The 24,402-nt window shown below is 37.6% G+C and overlaps 1 protein-coding gene across 1 annotated transcript in view; it reads right to left on the reverse strand.

Annotated features, from left to right (window-relative positions):
- Positions 1-22,320, reverse strand: part of LOC108677822 (lachesin) — a 63,423-nt gene extending 41,103 nt beyond the window's left edge. The window contains exon 1 of the mRNA XM_047884385.1: positions 22,176-22,320. Within this exon, the coding sequence (XP_047740341.1) occupies positions 22,176-22,320 (145 nt within the window). The remainder of the gene's footprint in view (positions 1-22,175) is intronic.
- Between the last annotated feature and the right edge of the window lie 2,082 nt (positions 22,321-24,402).

A 24,402-nucleotide genomic window follows, 5' to 3' on the forward strand; every position in this document is an offset into this window, starting at 1 on the left:
TTATTTAACAGGTTGTAAATTGATTGATGAGAAATTGCACTCTACTATGATGCAAATATGGTATGTTATATTATAACTTGAGGTGCATTTGGGAAATATTTTCATGACATGAGTTATAAGATATCATTCGAGGACGAAAATATGTTAACAGGTGTTATTGTAGTTTTTTTGTGAATTATCTACTTTTATCGAAAAAGGTATGCTCAGTATATTTGGAGTGACTTGTATAATTAGGAGTGCTCCAAAACCAGGCAAACAGTTCTTCATTCTTACATTGGTATAAATTGAGATGCTGTTTATTTTGAGTTTATTTAGTCATCTCGAAAGACCGTATCGTAGCTAGATTATTATAAGGTGAACTTGTGATAACTATTTCTTGTGAACTTCTAGCATCTTCATAGGATGATTTTTTCCTCATTCCTTGCTATAGCGCTTCTATTAAGGTACTGATAAACAGATAATTTTTATCCCTATTAATGACAGATATATTATAATGTGTAATAAGCACATAAGTATTAGGGGATGGCATAGAATTCGTACACAAGCCTCACTACCGGAATGAAGTCGTGGATTTCAGCTCAATGGTTTTAATGTTTCGAAATTATTGATGTGTTCGGTTGCTTGATTAACAATTTCTTTTAATTATGCGCTCAAAGTAATCACAGAAATTATTGGAGAGTGCATAAAGTGTCCAAGAATTAAATACTCAAGCACCTATTCTAAAAGTTTAATGAGCAGCTTAGCCGTGGAGACGACAGGTCCGCAATTAAAGACTCTCAAAATTTAATGCACTGGAAATTCAAATGCGTACGCCCGGCCCTCCTTTGCCTTAAAGTAAACTCTGAACTCCAAAGCATTCAAAGGAAATAAGCGAACATGTTTTATGGACCACGTCGTACGTATCCACGACATGGCTAAGCTCAGAATTTAAAAACGACAAAAAACTCCAAATAAATCCACATATCATCACGAAAATGTTTCGGAGACCAGCTCCATCATCGGTTTTTAAATTTTTAGCGAAAACAAGTACAATCCGCAGAATAATCCAAATATATACGAAATTGATTAAACCTTAGATGACCAGAAAACGACTACAGAAAAGTTGTGGTTTTCGTTCCGTCCTACATCGGACAGTCGTAGACACAATATCGCTCTCTTCGTACGTGGCCCACAATGGATGAACACATATACAGCCGTCTACACAATATCTTCGGCGTCGTAGGTAAATTCTACAACATGACCGTCATCGTATCAATTACTTCAACAACGATTAAAAAATTAACTTTGAATATTTCACTACTCTAATTTTCAATTCTGATTAGTTCTTGGAAGCGAGACCGCGATCGTTAATATCAATGTAGTTTTTTGTGCGAAAGTAATCGTTGATGAACAATTTCCTACTGTCCGATAACTTCTGAGAATATCGGTTAATTTTTACCACCCTACCATGCCAAAACTAAAAAATGATAATGTAAGCCCCTTGCAGTTCGCACTTTCGGCATAAGTTTATATATGTCCCGCAATTCCAAGAAGTATTTGAAGCCAACTGCACTCATCAAGCGTGCGTGGTCACAATGATATTATGGAGCTTGAATGTTAGGGTTTTAATTGGAGACATTTTTTGATATTTTAGGTTTAGAGACAACCTCACTGTTCACGTCGGTACTCTAGGAACGCTGCGTTAGTTATTGTTTGGTGCGGAGACGTGACGGAGGTACGTGTCTTGTACTAGTGAAGGATTTTTAAGTGACTATTTTTTATTTTAAGGGTTAAAGACTACCGTGTGTAAATATTATTGTGAATAGATATAATTATATACTGATTTATTTGATTTATGTCGTAAATATTTTATCATTCAGGGTAATCCGGTGATCTTTAGCATTTTATTGATTAATTTTTTGTTTATATTTCCAGAAAAGGTTAGGGCTTGAACTTGAAATATTAAATGTGGAATACAAAAGTGGATTTTGAATTACTCTCGAAATACGTAAAGGTTTGAGTTTGAATTACGGTCATGAGCCGCAATGAAACGTTGATTCTTGGGCCTAGCTGGGAAATAAAAATGAAAGAATGAAATGCAGGGATAAAATAATATTAAGAAGCATTGTCGAGAATTATTCGCATTTTCAATAATAAAATTCAAGATATTTCAGCATTAAAAAATTTATGAAGACTGATACCATCCTAAATTTCATTTGAAAAATTGTCATCGACCTATACCAGTTATTTTCAGCCGGAGCTCTGCTAGGCACCAATGACAGAACTTGCCGAGAAGAATAGGCAACCTTGAGTTGGTAAAACGAAGCCACATTGCACAAAACATGCAAATTTTGAAACGTGTAGCTCCAAACAAATGCAGATCATTTGTGTAAAAAAAATTGGAGAAGCTCTCAGCGGCTCCATCTGTCTCGAGCCGCAGATGCGGCTGGCAAAAAAGTGCATGCCGAGGTCGAGCTGGCAGCTCTCGAGACCACAATAAAAGCCTTCAAGAAGTTACTCGAGTGACCGATATGAAGACAGCGGGACCAAACTTTAGCTTATATTGCTACCCTTGGACCTCCACGACGACGAATGCAGGCTCCACTTCGCCGGTCTGGAATGCTGCGCTACACGAGACGCGCCACACAAAATTCCTTACTCTTCACTTCCAGGAAATTGTGTTCAATATAAGGCTGGCTTGGATGGCTCATTGATTTAAAAAGCAGCTAGCATGGCTTAGGATTTATCGAGATGATTTTATGGGGCCCTGAGGGTGACTCTGTCAAGAAACCAGGAACCATCGGTCCTCTGTCAGAAATATTACCTCACGGCAATCAAGAAACACCGCGATAGGCAATAAATAATGGGTTATTCACATTGTTTTAAATAGTAAATTGTGCTTATTTTTTATAGTGATGTAGATTTTATTCTTATTATGGCGCGAGAACTATCAAATGTGAAACAGTCTTGTTTTTTATTATTGCTTGACAATGAATTATATATTTTCATATGTATATGGTAAATCGAGCTATAGTAACACATTAATAAAAGGCTTAAAAAGTAGAAACAAAATGCCTGGAAAGAAGAGGCTGCACCATGAGACCTCATAACCATTTGTCACCACCACAATGGCGCGCCACGGAGCTCGATTTAGTGCAATAAACGGACTGCGAGATTAGCGCAGTGTGGGAACCTTTTCAGGTGAGGCAATCACTTCACTCCTTGCAAAGAACATACAAAAATATAACGCGGTGAACACACGTGCTCTCACTTGTTTCATTTGGAGCGGTCACCCCGCTTCTTCCTTTCCCCCGAAGATCGTAGAAGTTTTTCAAAAAATGCTAATATTCTACCAGTTTTGTTTCTAATGAGACTGATTTAGTTTAGTTTTGGTCTCATAAATTTCATTAGATTCAGCCTGCTCGTGGAATGAAACTGACATTTTCTAATATGGAATGATAAAATCCATCTGAGGATCCATCAATTGAAATAAATTTTCGAGGTAGCAAAAAATTTTAGAATCATCTAGCTCGATCAATGGCCATTTGCTGTACCAATGTATTTTTGTACTTCCACCAAAAAAGTTGAAATTGGGCTTGATTTTCTTTTGAACATTAATAAAAATCAATCAAGTGGCGTGTACTACAAATCCAATAACATACATAAACGACTTCTCGTTTTCCACGGAAACTTCTGCTTTTCTCAAAAAATAACCATTTCTCAATAGCACACCCTGAGAATTAGTAAGCTTTACGCTCAGTAAAACATAAAAGTTCACTCAGTTATATAAATCTTCAAAACTCATATCCCCATTTCAGTCCTTCAATCCCCTCTCAAGGGGAACAGAAGAGGCCTCTAAATCTCGAGCCCCTCGGCCTATTCAAATCCATAAGGTGTGGTGGCGGCCTAATGCTTGTGTTTACTTTGTCACGGCGGTGACTTCGGCGCACAGAAATCCTGGCGTAAGCCTAGGCCTTGCCAGTCTGCAACGCTGTCTGCAAGCTTCTCCTCTACCGGCCCAGACATGGAGTCTTCCACTGAACGGAGTCTTCCACTAAGTCGGAGATCTCTAGTCTTCCACTTTTGCAAGAGATCTCCGACTAAACAGGGTCTGAAATGCTCTTTAGTTAGAGGATCTTTTATTTATTCTCAGTCTTCTCCTACACTTTATACTTGGGTTTTATTCAAACATCTGACTTCCCTGTATAGAAAAAATTATGAAATCGAATTGCATCAATATCTTTCCACTGAGATAATTTTCCCTAAATATTGTTCCTAAAACTTTTTCACTAGGATTTTGGCTTCATAAACGTATAGGAATACTGAATAGATAGGAATTACTATACTAATCCGATAGCGTCTCGTGCCACCTTCTTCTTACTCAATATATTGTACAATGAAATTCCCATACTGTAACTACAATGAGAAGGTCTACAACATGAAACTCTGTAAATAATTTTCCTTGTTTATGTCGCATTGTTGCCGCAAATACGAGTATATTTCAAGCATTAGTTACCTATACGAGAATCGGAGTTAATGTCAATGTGTAAAGAAACACAATGAATATACTTCATTATTACTTTTACTCTTGTTACCTAATGTTCTAGGTATGTACCACTTGATATTATAATTACATATGCTAACGAATAATAGATTTGGGACATAAACTTTGTCAAGTCCTTCGTTTACTATCGTATCATAATTTAAATGTTATCTTACAACTGTTAGCATGGCTGCGACAGCATTTCACGCTATTCAAATTAACCGCGTTAAATGCCTTTTTTTATTTTTACATCGCAGCAAAAAGTTTCACAAGTTTTTCACGAAAATGAAAATGCTATTTGGCACCTGTATAAAAAAATTTTGTTTGCTTCAGGTTTTAAAAACCCAATTTAATTTTTTACACTTCAATATAGCATTATATCAATCACTGTAGAGTAACGAGTTATTTTATTGTTCGATATTTGATTGTAGCCAAACAAGGTCTCTGCTTTATCTCAGTACGTACTCGCAACTCACACTAACCTTAATTATATAGGGTAACATGGGGCAGCGAGCCCACTGCGGGTCATGGGCCCATAGCGGGTTTCTCGCTAAGTATGGCAGATATTGGTCCGTGTTCTGTACTGCCGGTCGACAGTTTCACTGGGATGAAGTGTACGGATTTACGTTTTGCTAAGTGTTTGCGTTATTAGGATATTTGTGGATAATTGTTTCAGCCAGATAAAGTTTTTTTTTTTTGCTGCTAAATAAAACTGTTTTCGATTACTGTAGATGAAGCTTTTTAAATTACTGGGAATTATATTTTGAAAGTAATATTTATAGGGATAATTTTGAGATCAAGTTTAGACAATTAGCTTTTAAAATAAAATGTTGACACGATATAAATTGAAATGATACCTAGTGGGGGAAACGGGCCCACGCGTGTCACGGGGCAAAGCGCCCATGGGGAAGTCATCATTAGATTTGTCTCAATGACCTTTTCAAAACTATGACTAGCTTTTGAATTACCAATCACGCTTCATATTGCATGATTTTTCGATTTGCCGCCTCAAGGCAGCAGGTTTAGTTTCTAGTTATGCATATTTATGACCCCTTATCGAGTTATTGACTCTTGCCTTGCCAAAAGTTGATTTCAGTCAACACCAATGAGCCAAAAGTTGATGAGTTTATATGGTGTTGGCTGAAATCACGATTAGATAAGAATTCTCTGCACATAATATCTGGATTATGGGCAAAACTGGAACGAAGTTTTTTTCTGATCAACTAAATATATTTTTTCTAGTCGTGAATACATTTTTTCATGTCAGGACAAATTTTTTATCGCAAGGATATATTTTTCAAGTCTAGGATATATATTTTTATGTTAATAAAATATTTTTCTTCACGTCAGTGATAGATTTTTTAAGCCAAGGGTTTATTTTTTCATGTCAAGGATATGATTTTTTGAGTTCTTAATAAATGAATGTCATGTTTTTAATACATTTTTCTTATTTTTAACTGTAAAGTGTTGTTTTTATCATTTTTAAACGAAAATTATGTAATTGTGGTAGAGGGACCAAGGGTGGGCGCCTTGCCCCAAGCCCATGGGCCCATTGCCCCAGGGGTGGGGCAATGGGCCCATTTTGACACTTTTTATAAAATAGTGTTTCATTTAAAATTGAATAACTCTATAGGCGCCTAATTTACATCATACATTCCTCATTAGTTGCACCTTTAAACAAAACAAAGAACCACCTCGTATAAAATAAAACTTCATCAAAATTTTAGTTTAAAAAAGGGGGGGGGGCGCTGCCCCATGTTGCCCTATTATTTATTCGTAGTAACTGGGTGTATTGGGTACTCTCAACGCCGCTAATTAACTTCCTCGATACGATCATTTTTCACGATGATGTCTACGCAATTTTTTCACGGTGAAAATTATGATGATATTAATCAAAATTATTGTTTAGTACAATTAATTAAGTGGAGAAGTGCATGAATATATTTTTTTCTCTTTGTTTATTAAAATGCATCCTTGAAGTTTCTCCTTGAAATAAGCTATAGATATTATGTATGTCAATTTATATCCTAGACATCATATTGAAAAAACAACAAATTATATTATATTAATATAAAAAGTTAGATATATGGTGTTCACAGAATTTCTAGACAATTAGCACTTGAACAGATGACGTCAAATGACACCATTAGCATCTGTTCTGATGATGTCAAGACACTGTGTACTTATACAAATAGTTTAGGCTATAAATAATTACATCACAATTCTATTTAATTACTTGTCAACAATCCAGGTTTCATCGCCTTGTTGTAATAATTTTCTTTCTCATCATTAATAACGAGTCGGAAATATGAATTTAAGATTTTCGAAATCATGAATTGAAGTTCAGTATCAGTCCGTTGTTTCGCACCAGTTTCTTCTAAATCATTTACGCGCATATATCTCGTATATAATTGTCATTACTCTAGTTCCGTTATTACTATGTTTTTGTGTTAACTACATTTCAATTTTTGCTATACATTCGTAACAACTATTCTGATATTTAGCGCGCCAACGCTGAGTACATAATCACTGCTTGATTTCTAATTTGATTTGTGAGTAGGGAAGAAGAAAGTTTCAATATATTTTGAATAGTTTGAATAATAGACCGAATAAATTGAAGCAGTTATTGGAGAGAATGGTACCGAAAAAATTATTTTCACATCAAAATGGTACCCAATCGTCTAAGACGCAAATGTCACTAACGACCTTAACTAATTGCCGGAACCCTAGCGTTCATTCTGAGAATAGAAGGGCTGAGTGCTGCAGACTGGGTCCCTAATTAGCGCAATATTGGTAGAACAACAGATCATTACTCACAATGCCAGCCAGAACCTGACCGCGCATAATCACAGCCAATGCCAGCACATAACCCGTCTTGAACACAACCGTCCGCAGATAACAAAACCTTCCAGGATGCCGTCTTGACTAGCTAATTCTTTGAAAGATTCCAGTGAATACGCTTCAGCTTATGCCTTTTAGTGTTACGCAATAAATAAAATCAATCCAGTCAACGAAAAGCAGCTACGTGAAGTCAGAGTAATTCTTTACTCCACTGAAAACATTTCTGGCATTGCTTTCAAAAGTTTTTTTTCTACAAACACGATTAAACAATGATTTTATCTGCTGAATTCTCCCTGAATAACTTCAAAAATATTTCAACCGACAGCTCATTGCGATTTCGGCATTTAGATCACACAACCTACACAGCTGAGATGACAAGCGGCACGGATCACCTGTTCAATATGTCACCCTATCATGTACTGGATTTACGAAAATGAATTACGACGTTGTGCCTCATGAAAAGTTTTTTCTCTTATACTTAGCAACAGCTCACGGTATTTTCGTAAGGCAAGCTCGTATGTGGATCTACGTCGCCAATCATGTTTCTCAAACGCAGCGGATGCATAGATAAATGACAGTAAAATTAACACAATTGAACAAGTATCGCTGTTAAATAAGATGCAGTAGAATTAGGTTCGTGAAACAACACCAGCATCGGCAGAAAATATGAATAATTCTCACCTGGACACCATTAGCATCAAGAAAAAAAGCAAATTGCATGAGTGGCATGAGATTTGCCAGTAGCATGTCAACGCAGGATATCTGTCTCACAGACACGAGCACACCAGCATGAACTGGAGCTGGAGAAACAACGACTGAAGAAGCAAAGAACGCAGCAACAGGAGTAGCAGCGTTGGCAGCAGCAGCTGGAGACAGCTGAGCTCAGTATGTTAATAAAGCGAGGCTGTCAGCTAATTGCTCTGGCTAGCCAAAGCATAACCATTAAATGGAGCACGGCTGCTGTGCACCACGCGCACCTTGCCACAAGGTATGTTCCAGAGCTGGTAACATCTTACAAGTTTATCAGTTACTCGGCCTCATGGAAAATTCGTCACTGTTGCATATGTTGTGCATTCTCCTGTTTCATTCGACTTATTCAGTGATGATTTCACCTTCATTAGGATGCATATACTCCAAAATTTCATTCAGACACCGTTCACAAAAAAAATCACTAAATCTTAAATCGCTTTTCTCCCCTGCTCACTGTTCCTCAGGAAGCCAGCATGAATGTAATGTTGCAGTTAAATATGAGACGGTGTCGTTCGAAAAGCGTGTACGCCCAAGCAGCAAAAGCTTGCCCATTAGGCACTAAGCAGAGGACCACCATTACTCTTAAGCGTCTTACAAGTCTCATTAATTGTATGTCGCCCGAGGTATCCAAGACGACCTAAATGCTCACCAGGCTCCGCTCTAATGACTTCATGCGAGCAGCGACATCGTTTTGTTTTCGACGTGTGTTAGTTATTGGAGCAACATTATAACTCGAAACTCTGAAACTGCACCCAATTGTGAAATACGGCAATTAGCCTAGACTGGTCGAAGCATTTCAGCGTTTTGAACGAATTTGGGATAATTTACGAATGGAAGTTATTGCCAGAGGGCTGGAAAAAAATTAATGGGAAACCATTTACTGAAATAAGCCCAAGGACTTTTTAATTTTTTACAAAGACTCTTTCTTTCTAGAGAACTTAACTTAAGAAGAAAATGGTAAAAACGGAAGTGTTCACTTCAGAATCTCTTAAAAAGAATAATATGTTCCATAAAATCACAGTAAATATTTATAAATAATCATATGTTCCATAAAATCACAGTAATGGTATTGCTTAATTCGTATGACCTGCCTTCGGGAAACAAAACGTTTACCACTCAGCAATTCCCGTCTCTTCAAACACTCAACCAAACTTTATAAAACTTTCATTAGTTTATATTGCAGATTCATAATTGTTTTCTAGATGATCGTCAGTCACGCCAAGTGCCGCAAAGTGCCACTACCACTGCCACTCATCACCATAAATAACAACAAGGAGCCACCGGCTCAGGCGAAGAGAAAATTTGGCGCGAGTTTAAGAGGCACGCAGATATTACGAGCTCACTTTTTGGGCACTAATTGAGCATACATTATTAGACCTCTTAGTGCACTCCTGGCCATTAGTTACGAGTGAGGCTCGCGCCGTCATCCGCACGCCAGCGTGGAGGGATCCTAGTGCCACGAAGTGAGATGAATTTTAGTCTACCTGGCGATACAAGAGTATAAGTTCAAATAGCTCTCTATAGTCATCTATAGGCAGATTTGCTGTAACAGCTGGTTACAAAATGCCAATCATGACCAAGGTACAGTCAGGGACTGTTCAGCCTACTTTAGAATGAGGCTCTAACTGGTCATTTGACATTTTGTTACACTAATCTCTAAATCGTCTGAACAGTTGTACGACTATACCAGCACTGCTGGATGGTACCTTTATGCATTTTCATGGTTAATTTCATGCATAAAATGGGAACAATCAAACTGAAGTGCAGAAGCCGCAAATTAAAAAAAATGCGAGCAAGGCTATGTATATTATTTCCTAACCATTAATTTCCAAACCACATATAATTCCAAAACCACTTTATTTCATAATTTCATTGAACATATACTTTTTTCATTAGTAAAATCGTGAGGCAAATCGAAATATTTTTAAATAACGGTGAATATGTAACACTATATACATTTAAAATTGAAAAAAATAACTAAGTCACAATTTGGCTTACAAAATTTATTGAATGATTACAATTAAACCATCGATTGCAAGCAGAGCACCAAAATGCTATTAAGAACACCCTAAAATAACTTAAAAAACAGATATAAATTATAATCGTTATCTCTGAATATAACATGTTAAGGAAAAATATTAATAAAAGTGGTCACGGGTAAACCTGGACCGGAAGTGGTTTTCTGATGTTTCGGCGGTGGTGGTGGGAGAGCTCGGCAAGGCAGTTATTGAAAGCCAGGCAGGGGGAGCGCACAAGCAGCTTCAGAAGTCCAATAAAAGTGCAAATCAGCAGGGAAATATGACGCTGCGCTCTGGCATTGCTATTGCACGCTGCTCCCTTGACATAGCACCGACATCGCGACCTGCGTGCTTAAAAATCTACGCAAACAAAGCTCCTTGCTTGGTGAGATTTCCTGCTGCCATGTGGGGGCGAGGTGCGCACGCAGCACAGCTAACATCAGAGCTGTGGCATGAGCTGTGTTGGTGGTAAGCTGTACTATAGTGAGTCGTACTCATGTGCTGACTTTACGAGAGTACATATACTGAGTACGTGTAGAACATCGTTAAAGGACATTGAGTACACAAAAATGCAGAATTTGTAAGTAACGCATGTACCAAATTTCGAGTGGTGAATGCCAGATTGCGCATTGGTCTTAACGTCGCTTAACTTTTCATAAACAATCAAAATCGTTTTCAACTTGATTTAAAATTTAGCACTTACATGTGATCAGATTTGCAGTGAATGCAGTGTTTAGAATCGGGTGGGAACTTGTAACATAAAATTTAAAAAGAAGAAGTAGCATAGTAATGTCATGCAAATTTCAATTGTAGTTGATTCGTCAATTTACTTGAATCTTTCATTGTGGAATCTATATCGCTTTCTATTTCTCGTACAACGTAATGATGTGCACACATGTTTGTTAATAAACGGACTCCGTTGTGTAGCATAAATACAAAGTGTTTCTATGCCCGGCAATAATGTAAAAGCTCAATATTTAATTGCTGAACCTTTGGAAGAGTATCTCTCCAAAATGAGCCGTTAAAACGTCATTTGAAATCCATGCAAATGTCAGCTATAGGTATGGATCCTGGCTCCTCCATGACGAGCGTGTTAACATTACAACAGCAATAATCAGATTTTTTTGTGTATTGACACTGTCTAGTAGTTCAAATATTTAATAGAATATTTGTGGCTATGATGCAAATAATTACCGGCGTCGTCAGATAAAAAATTACAAAAAATCAAAGTGTCACCAGATTTACCGCTGCCAAATGCTTCTACGAATAAATAACATGAATAAACAGGCTTGTAATGCGCTTCATTATAACGATAATTGTTACGAACTCCCTAGCTTAATAATACAAGTTATTTCAATTAATTGCAATTAATTAATAATAATCAAGTAATTTCAATTATTTGCATGAAAACATCAGTAATGTTGCAGTTTTAAATTCAAAAAGTATTCTTAAAATTTTAGTGGAAGTGGAGTGATATTATCACTCCTTTTTTCTTAAAATTTTAGTCGAAGTGGAGTGATATTATCACTTCACTTCCACTAAAATTTTAAGAATACTTTTATAATTTAAAACTGCAAAATTACTGATGTTTTCATGCAATTAATTGAAATTACTTGAAAATTAATTTCCTAATCGTTAATTTCTTTTCAGTACACACAAATTAGTTGTGTTTATACTTACAACTATAAATAATAATTGATGCGCTAGCCATTATGTCAAGCTCAGGTGACCACAATTTATTTAGCAAAGGTTTTACGGCGCGTCATCTCAGATGGTCTTTGGTCGCGCCTAAACTAATCCATTCATCTTCTGCAGATGATAAAATTTCCCCAAGATGCTCATGGCAAGCTCCCTGAGTGGCGAAGAAGCGAGTCATCCATCTCTCTCGGTCGCAGGGCTCCACAAACTCTTATGGAAATCCTGCCAATCTTAAAAATTTGACATCACGAGCTCAATGATCGATATCTAAAATAATTTAGTGAAGTTATTTTAGATTCAATTTAAATATTTTCATAGCTGGTGCTTAAAAATTATATACCCAGAATAATTAACATACGGCATGTTTTAAAACGAAATAAGCCTCAAGAATCTATACTTGCATTCCCCGGGAGTAGTTACTTCTTTTATTTTCTGTGTCAGTTCATCCCAGGAGCAAAAGATCAAATTTCTGCCAAACACTATGTATAGTTCGCAAATTATTCGCCTAATGTTTCACACCCTAGGCTTTAATCTGTTTAATTGCATTAAATGAGGGCATTCTGGAAAATGCATGGAATTTAGTTTTTCTCATTCTCAAAAACTAGAATATTATTTACTGCAAAATAATTATTATTAGCTTCCTTTACATCGCTTTATAGCCCGTGGCGGTTTTATAGTGGCCGAAATATTGCCAATTTCTACATGTTGATCTCAAATGATCCTAAAATTTACGTCACAACTGAGACCAATAGTTTATATGTTCAATTAAATTAAATTTCAATTTATCCAACCGTCTTCCAGTAAAAGCATAGCGAGCTACACAAAATCGGACCCATACATACCTTCCATGAACCGTTATTTCTACTATGAAACATAGGCATAGAAAATAAATAGAATCTCTAAGTTTTCATAATAATACAGTATAAGTAATTGCGTCACTCAACCTAATTCATATGACACTTAGCCACCATAGGCGTCACAAGTCCCATTAGAATCACATGCATCCCCATGCGTAACTCACCTTTAGCAATAATGAGCGGAATGCAGACGCTCGCGACGACTGCCACGGCCCACGCGGTGACCGCGGAGGTCTTGACGTTGGTCCGCATCGCGTGCTGGCGGCGGTCGACGGTCACGGTGAGAAGTTTGTGAGTTTGTTGGAACCTTAAGCTTATTGGCCGGCAGCTAAAAGTTATTTCGTACAGACTTTAAATTTGTTTCAATGATAGAGTATAAGTTATTATGATTGCGAAATTCCAGAGACACATTGAACAATTCCGGCTGCGATTAAATTAAAACTTGAAACTTATGTCAATGAAACTTATGAAATATTTTCTGATGAGTTAAGATAAAATGAAAAGAACATTGTTGATAAATTAAAGGAATGTTGAATCTTTGTCACATTAGTTTCTTTAGTTGTTATTGTCTATCTGGAAAGAGAGAATTAATTACACCTGATGTGTAGAACCCTGTTACACAGGTATAAAATATGTCAGAAATTTTCAACCAAAGAAAGGTTAAAGTTAATAATATAACTCAGTATTCACTGCAGTGAGTTACAGAGAGCGCATTTTCTCGTCGATGAAAACGTGAGGTCACGGACGGACAAACGAACAGACGACGGACGGACGGCCATGCATGACGAGCACAATAGCCCCTTTTTCCCCATAAATAGGAAAATGCGCTAAAAAAGAAAGGTTAATTCAGAGTTCTATAACAAAAGTATTGATTAAAACTGAAAGAAGATTTTTCGGGGGAAATGAAGATATTCGATTAGATTTTGCTCGCCTAACTAACGTAATATACCCGCAGCATACATACGCATGACGCATGATCAGCCTAATGTACGAACAGCGCATGATCAGCCTAATGTACGAACAGCGCATGATCAGCCTAATGTACGAACAGCGCATGATCAGCCTAATGTACGAACAGCGCATGATCAGCCTAATGTACGAACAGCGCATGATCAGCCTNCTGAGGCGGCTACGTGGTATCGCAGCCACAATCTAATATCAGAGTCGCGGTCGTCCTCAAGAGTCCTAAATTAGATGTGCATATCATATCCGTCACCGACGTTCGCTTTCCAGTCTTCAGGCGCTCAAAATTCCGAAGCAGTTGCTCTACTTCAGATTTTATTTCATCGTGCGGATTTCCAAACATCGACACAAATTTATTTCCAAAATTGGCAGGAATGCCAAGCGGAGAATTTTTCGAAAAGGAATACTTTTGTGGGCATTCGAATGCACGAGCAACTTTTTACAATAGACTTTGCATTCTGAAATCTAGTTCCATTCTAGCAACTGTTATTATTTTACTCATTGAAAACTTTTCTACTTGATGAAAGAATAAATTTATTCAATGGTATGGTTAATTATAGCTAATAGGTCTCGAATAATATACCTCAACCAAAATTCGAAAGCCTCTTATTTGAAATGAATAATTTTAAGCATTTCATTATGATAATGTGTATCATTTTCTATCGTTTGCCGCAATTTTTTATGTCAATGCCATCAACGGTGATATAACTATTTTGCCTTAGATTTACGTGTTGCCTAAGACAGCTGATATATTCACTTGTGAAAACAAAAATTGTCACTAAAAGCTATGACTGAAAACAACGAAAAATCTAATGCATAATTTAAATTCATGCAAATTATTACTGTACATTGTCTGATTTAAATTGCAGGCAAAAAAATGATACTTCAAATCAATGCTAAATCAGTATTATTGTGGATATTTAATTTTTCTACCGCTAACCCGCCAGCTCTGCAGCGTTTTACTACCATCCAAAGATGACTAACATGGAACAAACAACGTAAGTGTATCGTTGAGATTTTCTCCTACCGCAGTCAAAACTGACGTTCAGCTTGAAGACGCTCGGCCAGCTGTGGCCTTGCTGGCCCTAAAGCAAACGCAAAGAAACTACTCCTGTGTCGGATCCGAGCTGTCGCTCGCAGGGTTCAGACTGCGCCCCACAAAATCCCAACTGGCTCCAGTGATTTATTTGCGTGTGTGCCAATCGATACTAGATCTGTTGCGGTGCGTATGGAGCAGAGCACCGCTTCGACCGTCGTCACATGGACTCCTCAGACTGCAACTCTTTACTGCATGACTCCGTGCATGACGTCGTACGGACAGAAGGAGAAGTGGCAAGATAATTTGTGTGTTCAAACTTATTAAGAATTTATAATCCTCTTTTTTCAACCGTCCTAAAATTTTTCTTTTCACTTTATTTCAGCGGAGAAGTGTACATAAAAGTAATTTTATATCACATTTGATGTTCAGTATACAATAAATGCTCACTAGTTAAAATTTTAATCGTTTGTGAAATCGCACATCTTCGATATCATACATATCCGATTATGTTTAAAATGTTGCTGTATGTCTGTGGAAGGCGATGCAACTATAATAAACGAAAAGAATAAATGTCGTACAGATAGTTGGTACGTATTGTATCTTGTTCGCATAATAGCAGAGAAGAAGACAGTATAAAAAATAACTCTTTGGATCGATGATTCCATCAGCTGGAACTGTGAGCCACTGATTGCGATGGTACGGCCGATTGCCCGCGTAAGCAGCGGTTCAATATAAGCCGATTAGAATAAGCACTTCGCTCTGCACGGATTCTCGAAAATTGGCGTCCGTGTATTAAAAGCGAACTCAATGAGCGACTAAAACAATGCACATGGAGCTCGATGAACTCGCAGGAAGCAACTGCGTGGACAAATTTAATCAAAACTACAGCTGTTCTCTGCCCATGATGAGTGGTCTAATATAAAAACATTAATGGCATTTCATAGCCGCTAAAATTTAGCCAAAATAAATAGCGCCAAACTGCAAATGAACAACAATCAGTCTTCAACAAAAATCTGGGATTTAAGAGTTTGTCTAACAATCACTTTTAAGGTTCGTCCCATGATGGCCGCGACGTGTCACGGTGTTCCGTCCATCACTCGGAAGGAGCTCGGCATATCAGCTGATGCGCACATCCGCGTCTCCAAACGCCGCTTCAATCTTTCTATGGCGTAATATCCGCTGGAGCTGCGCCGCACTTTAGCGACTGGACCATATCAAACCTCGCGAACTTCGGAGGAAATCGGTCCAGATGAATGGCTCTGAAATTGCCTGAGATATTTTATTTAAGGTTTTTGATACGCCTTTGTGGGATGATCAGAGAGAAAAGAACGTTAAATGGTATTCACAGAACTACTGTACGCTTGAATGTTCTGGGCCCAAGTAAAAAAAATATGACCATTGAGTCCATTAATTAGAACCATTCAAAGTAATGATAGCTATAGTAATTCCAACGAGCCAACGAAGACGCTCACCGAATTATAACAATTGGATATCCACAAAACCAATTCATTATAATACATGCTGACGTCAAACTATTGAAGCTTGAGAAAATATTCGTGTGAACATTTCTAATGCAGCAATGATCAAATTTGCATTTCCTCAATAAATTTGTAATTTTAGTAGGGGTATATAAAAGAATAAATATGTTAGCACTCGACTGTTTGCAACATCAAAATTTATTTTCAATTATAGCGTTTAGACATTATACAGTTTTTCAGATTCAAGTAAAACGATTTTTCTGTTCTATCTGCAATTGCTTTATAATCGACCACGTTCATTTGTTATATGCCAGATTTTTTCTTTTCATTGATGGATGTGCAAATCTCTTTCCATTCAATTACAAAAAGGAAAATTATTTCAGTGTACAGTTATCTGTACAGTGAAATTATCTGACAATGTCATTTAGTTGTCGCATCTTTATATACGAATATTGAACAAACCACTCGACTTCTGCAAACTTCCTAGTGTTTGTGCTCCTTGAAAAATAACTTATAATTTTTTTATTTTCCTAAGATTTGCATTTCATTCATACAGTAAAAATTATTAGATGCAAAAATTCCATGTTGCATTTATGTACATATGTTTTAGCATATGCGAATTATGTGCTCAAAAGGTCATTACATAAGAAACAAGCCTACATGAGCAACGACACCACAACCAACTACCTGCTCAAGTCCCAGATCTTCCGTGAAGGCCATTGTGCAGGCCCTGAGAGGCCGCAAAGAGGCACAGGCGACCCATGTGGTCAGTAGGCCTATAGTGGCCTCGAGTCCATCACTGATGGCCTCTCTGATCCCCAATCAGATCGCTGATGGCGGCTCTTGAAGCCACTCAGTTGGAGTGCCTGCATTGTCATGACCTTCCTCATTCCACTTCGCTGTCGTGCAGCAGCGTTCATTACTATTATTATTACTATTATAATTATTTTATATAGATATTGCGTCCTCGATCGATATACTTGCGTGTCGTTTAGTGAATTGCGTTGTGCGTGTCTATGCTCAAGGGATCTTACCAGCATTTCCTGCGTTGAAGAATCTTGGACTTCTTGGAGTATTACTTCTTTTAGGAATATACATTATTTAATAACATTTTCAGTGACTGATTTTGTGTTTCTGGCTTAGAGAAGCACAAATGAGAACGTACCAACAACTTCTTTTTGCATTGCTTATCTTAAAGTTCGATGCCTCCGGGTTTCTCTTTTCCCACAACAATGCACATTTTTAATTCCATATTGTGTTTACTTCCTGACTCCAGCTATCTTCATTCTTCCTCAGTTTGCTGAATTCCTTTCTCATTTCCTTCAGTCGTAACGTCCCTCTCTGCCCTTAATGCCACATGCTGTCTCTCTTCCTAGCTCTGCTCATTTTTTAAGCACTCCTCTTCCTCTCATCATAATTATCTGAACACACAATTTACATACGTACCAGCCACATGTGCTCAACTTCAACCTGACTCCAGTCTTTGAGTACTCACAAGGCCCTCTCCTGTTTTTCCCTTCTACACTTCCATCAATTTCTTGCCTACAATACCAACACTCGCATTCCTCTCCTCGAGTTCTTATCTTTACAATTTACGCTATTTTTTCGTGTGCTTGCATTACTCTACATCCACACATCAAGCAACTTTCGGCACTTACAGTTATCAAACTTCTTCCTTTGATTCACCCCCTCACTTGTTCGCTGATTCTGTTCATTTGCTTCTCCCCCCTCCGCTAGTCCCCCCAGGGACTTCGTCACTCCGCAGGTCGGTGTCCCCTCCCCACCCTCTCCTAGTCCTTCAGAGGCACTCCGTCACTCAAGAGGTCAGTATTCCATCCCCTCCACCACTCCCCCAGCCCTTCTCCCTCCTAATATATGTAGTTCCCCGCAGGGTCTCCATCACTCCGCAGGTCGGTGTCCCCTCCCCACCCTCTCCTAGTCCTTCAGAGGCACTCCGTCACTCCAGAGGTCAGTATTCCATCCCCTCCGCGACTCCCCCAGCCCTGACTAGCACTCCGCCACTCCGTGGGTCGGTGTTGCAGTCACCGCCACGTGGTGACACTGGCGTCAGGGCCGTGCAGCTGCCGCTGTTGCGCCAACGCAACACAACGAACGCGTGCAGGCATAACATTGTCATCTGGTCTTGAGTTACTGAATGCCCAAGAGAAAGTGTCTTCCAGTCACTCTCTCTTGTAGTTATGCAATAAATTTTGCTTAATTGAATCATCATATTCCTAGGAATTAACAAGGAATTGTATCTCATTCTTGCATTAGTGTTTGAGAATATTACAATTATCTTTGTGATCTTCAGGTATGCGTTAAACGTCAGCTAATACGTTTGTTTATATTTTTTCTGCCGAAGAAAATAAGCTCGTGGAGCCGAACTTCATTCCCTTAACGATGTCCACTTTAAGTACGTTTATAAAGTCAGAGTGAGGAAACAGTGAGTGGGGAAGTGATTAATGAGGCCGCGACAGTGGTGATTATAACGTGAGTCTCCAATATGATTTTTTGATTTATCATGATGGCTGAAAGACTTTCTCATTTTATTTTTATTCACAGTTTGGGAACGCAAGTTGCAGATGAAAATTATTTTACACGCAGCTCATTTTAGTATTGTCCTTATAAGTATAATACTGATGTCAACAAATATGTTGTTTTCTACTCAAAATATTCTAAATGTCGTCAAACACCGATGTGATTTTTAGAACGAACTGTGTCTTCGTAAAACGAAAGATCATGGTTGAAATTTAGGCTTAAATAAATTATGAACGCTTTAGTTCACTAGCTACTGTACCCCAAATGCACCAAATTAGAAGGCATTGTAATTGCACTTATAAATCTCGCTCACGAAACAATGACCTTTCAGGTAATTGTTGCTGTAGCTCAAAATTAATTTTGATTGTATTTTAATTATTAGATTTCCGGTTTTGATTAGAAACTTTGATGATTGCCATGCAAATATTTATTACAAATATTATAGGGTTCAAATCAACGTAAAATATTATTGTTATAACACAGCATAATCTTCTGAAACAGGCATCAATTTTATTGATTATTTTTGTATTAACGCCTTTATTTGCAATATGAAAAAAAATGTTTGCTGCAAACTCAAATCTCTTACTCTCAGAATTAATTTCATTTACTATCTCCGTAAACGAAGCAATATACCTGCATGATACGTAATAGGTACTTTATCTCTCATGCAAATTTACACTTCTTCTCTTACATAAACAGATAACCAACATTTTCAAACATAAAGAATTTGAATTTTAAATTTCATTTTCATTTTCAAATTTTGCAAGCTTTTCATCTAAACAAAACTTCAATTTTTATATCCTATAACTTTTACAGAAAAGATCAAGACTTTGCTCTTTCAGTGATCATTCCAAGTAATTTAACTCTGAAATAATTTCGTGTTTATAAAAAAATTATTGGGAGTTTTTATGTTATAAGGAACACGCAGGCTGAGCTCCGCATGATCTGCAGTCAATGGTTGGCGATTTTTCCGCTCAGTTGAAGCTATCAAAGCCAGAGCCTTGGAAGTCTTCGATTGTTATGGGACCCGCAGGCTCAAGCCAGGCATACACCGGCCCATTAAAACCTGCCAACAAACGCTCGCCTCTTTTATTTATCTTCAAATAAATTGCGTTGTCGTCGCTTCAGTGATTTATTTCGAACCATATTCTGGCACATGCCAATTATTAAGCCAAAACACAGGAATTAAAATAATCGGCATTATTGCGGGCATTTTACGGAAGTAATTAACTTTAATAAATAATTTCAGTAGTCACGGAAGTCCGCTTCCGGAGCTTAACTGAAAGGCTCTGTACTTAAGAGTTTTCGGCTCATTTGGTGAACACTTTGAATTTTTTTAGGAGGGGTTTCATGTTGAGTAAAACAGCGACGCGCTACGGTTTTGGAGGATGGCGTGAAATTTCAGTGCACAATTGAGAATTTATTCCGTCTTTCTTAGTCTCACTAAAACCTGAGTGTTGTTCAGCACTGCAGAAAAAAGAATTAAAGGGTTTCGTTGAAGTGTTGGAAATTAATCTCACGTAGTTTTCTCTCACAATTATCTGTTAAAGACCGATTAAATTTGCGCTGATTTTTAATTGTTCATTGTAGTGAATATTAAAATGAGGTTCATCAAATAATGCTCCAAGTTTAAAGAAAAGCTATGAATCTCTGTCATTTTGGTGTTGTTCAACGATTTTATTAATTTTAAATTACCATACCATCTTACCATCTTACCATCTTTTAAAATCGTGCATTATATTTTCCCTAATTATAAATTCCCGAGCGACTGAGATATGTTTTTGAATGTTATGCTTTGTAATGCAATACGTTTCTTGTAGGGCGTACCAAAATTTAACACTTACAATTAATGGAAATAAATTTTCGTCATACGAGTTAGAATAAAGTTCTTAATTTATAAGGTATATAGACAGGAGCTACAGTTGGGTCCTGACCGCAGTGCCCCGATTCAACAGTTGCTTATCCCTTATTATGGCGGGATCACAAAACGAACTTCAAGCCGAATATGACTGCACGATGGCGATGCATATAAATTCATTAAATATGGCTTTAGTAAAAGCGCTTCGAGTCTTTCACAGAAAATAAAAGAGTTGAATTTTAACCAATTAACCGTATAGCCCCCTTCTTTAGTTACGAACGGCACCGTAAACGTAGAGCAGCGTGTTCCGAACAGTGCAGTGTACGTGTTACGAACAGCATCGTAAACGCTATACAGTATGTTACGAACGGCACCGTAAACGCTATACAGTATGTTACGAACGGCATCGTAAACGCGCTGTGCAGCGTGTTACGAACAGCATCGTAAACACTGAGCAGCGTGTTACGAACAGCATCGTAAACGCTGTGCAGTGTGTTACGAACGGCACCGTAAACGCTATACAGTGTGTTACGAACGGCATCGTAAACGCTATATACAGTGTGTTACGAACGGCATCGTAAACGCGCTATGCAGTATGTAAAACGTAGCGTCCGTAGTCAGGAGGGCAATCTAGCTTCTCTTTAGAGCCAACGAGGAAGGAATTTATTTCGGATCATCAAATAAATTTGAATATATTATTTCATTCTCGCCCGCGATGACGCAAATCTATTAATAAGCCCCTAATATAACGAATTTCCATCCAGGCTTTGGTCTATTAATTGTTGGAAGATGCACTAATGTACGGTGTCTGCGAATTGTATCGAACTTAGCCTTTTTATTGTAGATACACGAGAATTATTTTAAGCTAGAAACAACTTAAAAGTATGAGGCATCTTAAGAAAAAATAGGAATTAAAAACTACAAATTGATTGAAGTAAAAAATTGTAAAAAATACAAAAAAAAAATAAAAACATTATTTAATCACGGTATAACCAGTATAAACAGTAAGAAAAGGAAATAGCATGTTTTAATCACGGTAAAAATATTGAGCAATCAGAACCATTTATTCCATCACTTTTTGAAAAAAATTGGATATTAAATTAGAAACGAAGAGAGTTCGCTCAATTAATTAAGTCACAAAATTTATACACAAGCCCCTTAACTGGAAGATTGTTCGTGTGTAGAGTATGATTTTAGAAAAATTGCTGTGTTATAATTATTGATAAGAATGTATCAAAATAAATTTTCCTTACCGTTACCAGCAATAAACACTTCTGACTAGTTCTGTTCTAAGATTTAATAGCACGACGTGCGATTCAGTCAGTGTACATCAATGACACGGCAGTAGTTTCAAGCGAATTAGTGTAGATCAATTTAATCACTTGTCATAAAGTTGCTGCACTTGTTTCCTTGTTGAAACAAATGGAAAAACCGTTATTCAAAAAACTGATAGATGAGAAACGGTTATTCATTCTTCGTTCAAGTTTTACATTGTTCTAATTCATTAGTTATGTGAGTAATATAAATATTCATTGATCCACAGCACCTCCATATCAGTTTTCTCGTCCGGTTTGTTCAACACAGTATAACTAGGAACGTGTCAGGCGGCTCACTTGACCACGACCTTCTGCCATGCCTGAAGAGCGGCGAGTGACTGCCGTAGACTGGGAGCAGCTGGCTGGAGTGAGTGCCAGGAACTCGAGACATCAAGGCGGTAGGCGAGTCTTGCAGAGCACGCATGCTCGCACCCGGTGCCATTGTATTGGCCGGAACCTGCGAGATCAGAAGGCGATCGCACCGCCTTCTTATCTCTAACCGTCCGCCCATATGTTGTATTAAAGCCGTGCCTTGAGCACCTAAATGCATGCCACGCAGTGGCACGGCCACCATTGCCATCATCATCATATCCTTGGCGATGGCCTCACGCTGCCACTCATAAATGAGCCTCCTCTCCAGGCGTCAAGTGTCCAGGAGGCGTCAGGTTGATTAGTAGCGCCATTGCGGCGGTCTTAAAAACAACCGCAGTGCCCATGCCAACTTGCAGCGCTACCCGCTCTGATTGTTCTTCGTGTGCAGCGTTTCATACGGTGTATCTACGCCATTTTTACTGTATATAAAGAAACTAATAGGATTTTAGTCGAATTTTTACCAATTACCAGAAAATTATTTCACTAATTGGTAAATGAAAATCAATAGTATAGTTACAGTTACTCTACTTTCTCGTAGTTCCTCCAATTCTAATTCTATAGTAACATAGAGATTTTATATATAGTGACCAAAACTACCAAATAATACGAAATAACCAATAGACTTACAAAACTCGATGAGAGAATTCGTGTGACTACGTATAATAATTTTCCCGTGATTTTGATTTACTTTAATCACGGGATAAATAATAAATTTTATAATAAATATAATAATAATATAAGTATAATAAATTTTCCCCGTGATTTACTTTTTTTTTGTTAACTTTGCTGTGTTTTCATTGTCTTTAGCGTGATTCGTTTATTTTTTCATACAATTAAATTAAAGAACATCAATGGTGACTCCAGATAATATCCTATTTTAGCAGAAGTATAATTCTACTCTCAATGATATTAAAATATAGTCCAATCTTCACTGTTTCTTCTTCCAAAGGATCTAGCTAATACTTAACGTATTAATTATTACCTTTATTCAGTTCTAATACGGAAAAATTCATATACACGTTCATGTACTTGAAGAATGGCAATTAATAATATAAGCCTTGCATAAGGCCTGCTCTGTCATGCAGTTCAGGCACTTCCGAGTAACTTAGTTAGATAAGTTTTGTTAGCACAGCTTGAGGAAAATATTTTTTTCTTGCGACCATACCTCAGATTAGGACGCTAGAATACAGACTAAAGATTATGACGCAAGAATACAGACTAAAGATTATGATGCAAGAATACAGACTAAAATTTATGACGCAAGAATACAGACTATAGATTGGCCTCCGCAACTCAACTCACTCCACATCCGCCGCGCTCGCCTTATATAGCCCCGATCACGTGTCGACCCGCACTGGCTTGAGGCGTCGCTTGAATTTCCCTGACGACAAGTGTTTTCCCCTAAATCTAAGTTTCCTTTTCTTGTGTACAATCCCTATTTATTCCTATTCCTAATCATCGTCGGTTTTAATAAATCTTTAACGGTTATAGTTATATTCTTCTATACTAATCATATGTNCATTTCTTCAGACTCTCCCAAGATTATTATTTTCCGCTTTTAAGCCCCGTTTCAGAACAGTTTTATGTGGGAAGAAAAAATTTGCCCTGCTAATTATTTTATAAGAATGATTTTCATTGAAACGCGTGAGAGCATAAACATTAATTGTCCGGTTAATTAATCCGGTCAAATGACACGAGTTTAGATCTATGAACAAGGCACGAAAAGGAAAAGAATCGGCGACAGGCCACATCAGGCCTACACTTCAGCGCCGACATCACTATGTTATGTTATGTTAAGAAGATGCAGTGCCACTGCAACGACTGATCATTAGTTTTTAAGCGAATTTTCAGTACATTGAAGAATATGCCTTCTGACATTATTTCCGTAAATCGTGAAATTTACGTTAAATCAGAGAATGCGTGTCGATTAAGCGATACCCGTGACTTTAGCAAATCGAATCGACAACGGTCATTTTTAAATTTTCTCTCATCAACACCATGACGAGAAACCCTTACCTTCACTGATCGTCAGTTTCTTTTAAGAAGAACAGTTCGAAAAAATACAAATCACACATGTTCGGAAGCATTGTAAGGCTAACTTTAGTCATTATCGGCCCGCTGGACGAGAATTCTTCCTACTTCTCCAGCGCCA

Source organism: Hyalella azteca, unplaced genomic scaffold (assembly GCF_000764305.2).
Source record: "Hyalella azteca isolate HAZT.00-mixed unplaced genomic scaffold, Hazt_2.0.2 contig15360, whole genome shotgun sequence".
Lineage (NCBI taxonomy): Eukaryota > Metazoa > Arthropoda > Malacostraca > Amphipoda > Hyalellidae > Hyalella > Hyalella azteca.